This window comes from Phoenix dactylifera, chromosome 16 (genome assembly GCF_051530095.1).
Source record: "Phoenix dactylifera cultivar Ajwa chromosome 16, Ajwa_hap1_PhDact_Kaust_v1.1, whole genome shotgun sequence".
NCBI classification, from domain to species: Eukaryota; Viridiplantae; Streptophyta; class Magnoliopsida; order Arecales; family Arecaceae; genus Phoenix; species Phoenix dactylifera.
This window is the reverse complement of record NC_143205.1, coordinates 21,830,013-21,833,654: the sequence shown is the minus strand read 5'-3', so window position 1 is coordinate 21,833,654 and position 3,642 is coordinate 21,830,013. Positions and strand designations below refer to the sequence as shown.

The 3,642-nt window shown below is 43.1% G+C and overlaps 1 protein-coding gene across 1 annotated transcript; it reads left to right on the top strand.

The window, feature by feature from the left end:
- Nucleotides 1-246: 246 nt before the first annotated feature.
- LOC103705572 (protein SENSITIVE TO PROTON RHIZOTOXICITY 2-like) lies at nt 247-1,650 on the top strand. The gene has a single exon (XM_008789335.6). The coding sequence runs from the start codon at nt 370-372 to the stop codon at nt 1,501-1,503; it is 1,134 nt and encodes a 377-aa protein (XP_008787557.4). The 5' UTR covers nt 247-369; the 3' UTR covers nt 1,504-1,650.
- The last annotated feature ends 1,992 nt before the right edge of the window (nt 1,651-3,642 follow it).

Genomic DNA, 3,642 nt, shown 5'->3' with positions numbered 1-3,642 from the left:
TGTGCCCTTTGAAACGGTCGAAGTGATCCTAGCAAATAAATCAATCTAGGGCCGTCAAATGCAGTACAACATGGAAAAGTAGACACATTAAAGGCTCTAAAATATTTGAGCTCGGTCATTATTGGAATATTTTAATGGCTTACGGGCTCTAGTTTATTCCAACAGATTTGTCCCATTTGGGCTTGGTAGGATTTGAGGGAGGCTCAAGCAGGGAAGTTTCCATGCAAGATCCAGGTTGACTTAAAACCAAAGAGCAGAATGCTTGAGCTCCGATCTTGCCTCATCCCAAGCTCCATGTAAGGATGCATTCTAGCGGTGGAGAAAAATTGATCTAGGAGGAGGTTATACTCCTGGACGGGCCTAGAAAAGATGAACCCAGAGGGTCCTCCATTCTTCCGGAACAACGACCCACAAGGCTTTCGGATGAACAACAACCCACAAGGCTTTCGGATGTATGAAGGAATAGAAAGCTCGATTCCTTCCTCGCCGGCCGGTGTGGCCTCCGGTGCTGGTACCTACTCCCAAACTCTCTTGTACGGAATTTCACTCCTTAGGGACAAGGTCCAAGAGGTGCAGTTCCTCGTTAGCCTAGTGGTCTCCCCTGATCCAACCCAACGGCAGTCTGTAGCTGTGGCAGCCTCCGGTGCCGGCGCTATAATTCAGGAGATCATCGTCGCAGCCTCCTCGATGATATACGCCTTGAAGCAGGTGGCAGTTGGTGCAGTGTCTGCCAACACCGAGGATGGCAGCATCTCCCATCCTCATGGCGTGAAGGCTTCTTATGATTGCTTATCCAAAGCTAATGGAGTAGATCATATAGATCATGTCCTCAACGACTTTGAAGGTGGTATGATAGGTGCTGTAACTCATCGCAGTACTAATACTATTAATCCTGACGGTGCTAAAAATGGCCACAGAAATAAGGATAGTAGCAACAAGCCAGGATCCCCTACGACAGCATGCGATATAATCGAACTGGAAGCTGCTGAATTATTGGCCAAGTACACACACTACTGCCAAGTTTGCGGCAAGGGATTCAAGCGTGATGCGAACCTAAGGATGCACATGAGAGCCCATGGAGACGAGTACAAGACAAATGCAGCCCTTTCCAAACCCATGAAGGGGGGCAGCGCCGCCGCTGCCATGGGGCACGAGGACGGCACTCCTTTTGGCTTGCCAAGAAAGTACTCATGCCCTCAGGAAGGGTGCCGGTGGAACAAGAAGCATCCCAAGTTCCAGCCCCTCAAGTCAATGATATGTGCCAAGAACCACTACAAGAGGAGCCACTGCCCGAAGATGTTTGTGTGCAACCGGTGCAACCAAAAGCAATTCTCCGTGCTGTCGGATTTAAGGACGCATGAGAAGCACTGCGGGGATCTCAAGTGGATGTGTTCATGCGGGACAACCTTCTCCAGAAAGGATAAGCTCATGGGTCATGTAGAATTGTTTGTTGGGCACGCTCCTGCGACGAATTGCTTCGGGAAGCAAGGGAACTTGAAGTAGCATGAGATGCAAGTTCAAATGGATGGGAGGTACAAGTATTTAAAACTAGTAAAGTTCGGGGAAGCTAATATGTTGATTAACATATGTTTGGGATTATGCATTACGTTTTGGACAGTAAGCTTCCAGAGATTTTATGGAAATGGTTAAACTACGTATCATGTATGTTATATTCTATTTTGAGTGTGAAATAAGCAATTTCGTTACTAATTCCCACATTCTCCACTTCGTTCTCTTCCTTTATTCTTTCTGAGGTTTCTAGATGATTTGTGGTTGGCTTACTGAAACCTTGGTGAATGTATGGAAAATTAATTTGATGGTTTGGAGACTCATGAAAGAAGACAGTAATTCTTAACATTAATATTTAAACATTTTATGTGATCACCATCATTTAGGGAATGATTACATGAGACATCCTAGGCTGGTGACTCAACCGATGGAATTGGATGAGATGGTGCCAGTGGGCAGAGGGTCAAAGTTAGCGAGCTTAATTTATACACTTCTCAGAGGCCCTCCAAAACAGCAAAGGGATGCAGTATAAGTCTGGAAGGCAAGCGTTCATCCGAGAGTGGCTTTGTTTCTTTAAAAATTGGTTTGGAATCGATCTTCATGCAGAAGGACTCTTCATCGTAGATGCATTCCTATGCCCCCTTATTGTGAGCAGTGCACAAAACTAGAAGAAACCATTAACCTCGTGCTTCTTGAGTATCCTAGAGTAGTACAAATTTGGAGTCACTCAGCTATGTGCCACAACCCACCCATCCTTGGAATTTGGAGACTTTCATCCAGTCTATTAAAAATGGTAGTCTCAGAAGAGATGCTAATCAGATGTATGTCTTACTGTGCAATGTTACTCATCATATATGGTCAGCCAGAAGTAGAAGACTTTTCAAAAATAATAATGAGAGTCCTTTGAGCTGTTGTTTTGGGAGCTTTATACCATGCCTTAGACTTTATGCGGGCTAAATCACTGGAGAATTGATGGGTATTAAGGAAATTTAGGGTTTCGCATTTGCAATTTCTATGTCCCATTTGATTTATTTCATTTGGGAACCCCCACCCCCTAATTTTCTCAAAATCAACTTCGATGGTAGTGTGAGGAGTATGGGTCAAAGCAGGTGATGTTACAGTTCCACTGGTTGAATTGAGGTTGATTGGAAGGGGATTCTAGAACAATTATCTCATGGGTCATGGCAGAAGATCACCAGTAAGAGCCTATTCATTCATTGATGATGGATATTTGGAGACTTAGATCAAGTATCACATCATGTGTAGTTAAGCATATTTTCAGAGAGGCAAACATGATGGTTGATTGAGTGACTTCTTTTGTTATTGGTTATAATGGATTAGAGTTTTGGGATACCTCCTCAGCATTATCTGGTTATCTTTGGAACATTTTGACGGCTGACTCAACTATTTGTATTTATTCAAAGGCCGTGTGAAGCAGCCGGACCTGAGGAAGAAGAAGAAAACAAAAGAAAATGCCTAATATAGTTATAGAAGAAATAACGAGTTTTCCATACAGAGTAAATTGTACGCAGAGAAATATCCCGAAACATGCTAGATGGATCCATGAGCAATAGTTATGGGAAATATAGAGACCTGTGATCAAGTTAAGGAAGCTCCTTTTACAATTTTGCTTTACCCTTGGTTTATCTCTTCACTCCTCAACTTCAACTTATGAGCGAAACAAATTTGTACCAACTTATGTTTGAGGGCAAGAAGGTGGAAACTCACCCATCTCATAAACCAGGAGTAAAGGAAAAAATCCCTAGATCTTAGGGAAGCAGGATCAAGAGAGAACAGTTGATAGAAACTTAACATAAAATGAGTACAGCGAAGAGTTACATAACTAGTAAATTCTTGGCATAGATCCAAGAAAGTTTTTGAAGCAGCCAATCTAATCCATTCCGCCCAGTACCACTTTACATTTTTGATGATGGTTTAAACACAGCCAACATTTGGAAGAAAGATCTTTCTGCTCCTCTCTTTCCATACTAACCACCAGGCTGCCAGGAAAATCAAATCCCATCCAGCTTTAAATTTTAAAAGTAACCCTTCTCTGTCTCCATTCAGACCACACCAAATGCAGTATAGCAAACCCCAGAAATCTGTAACTCATGCTTGAAGTGCTGAAGCACC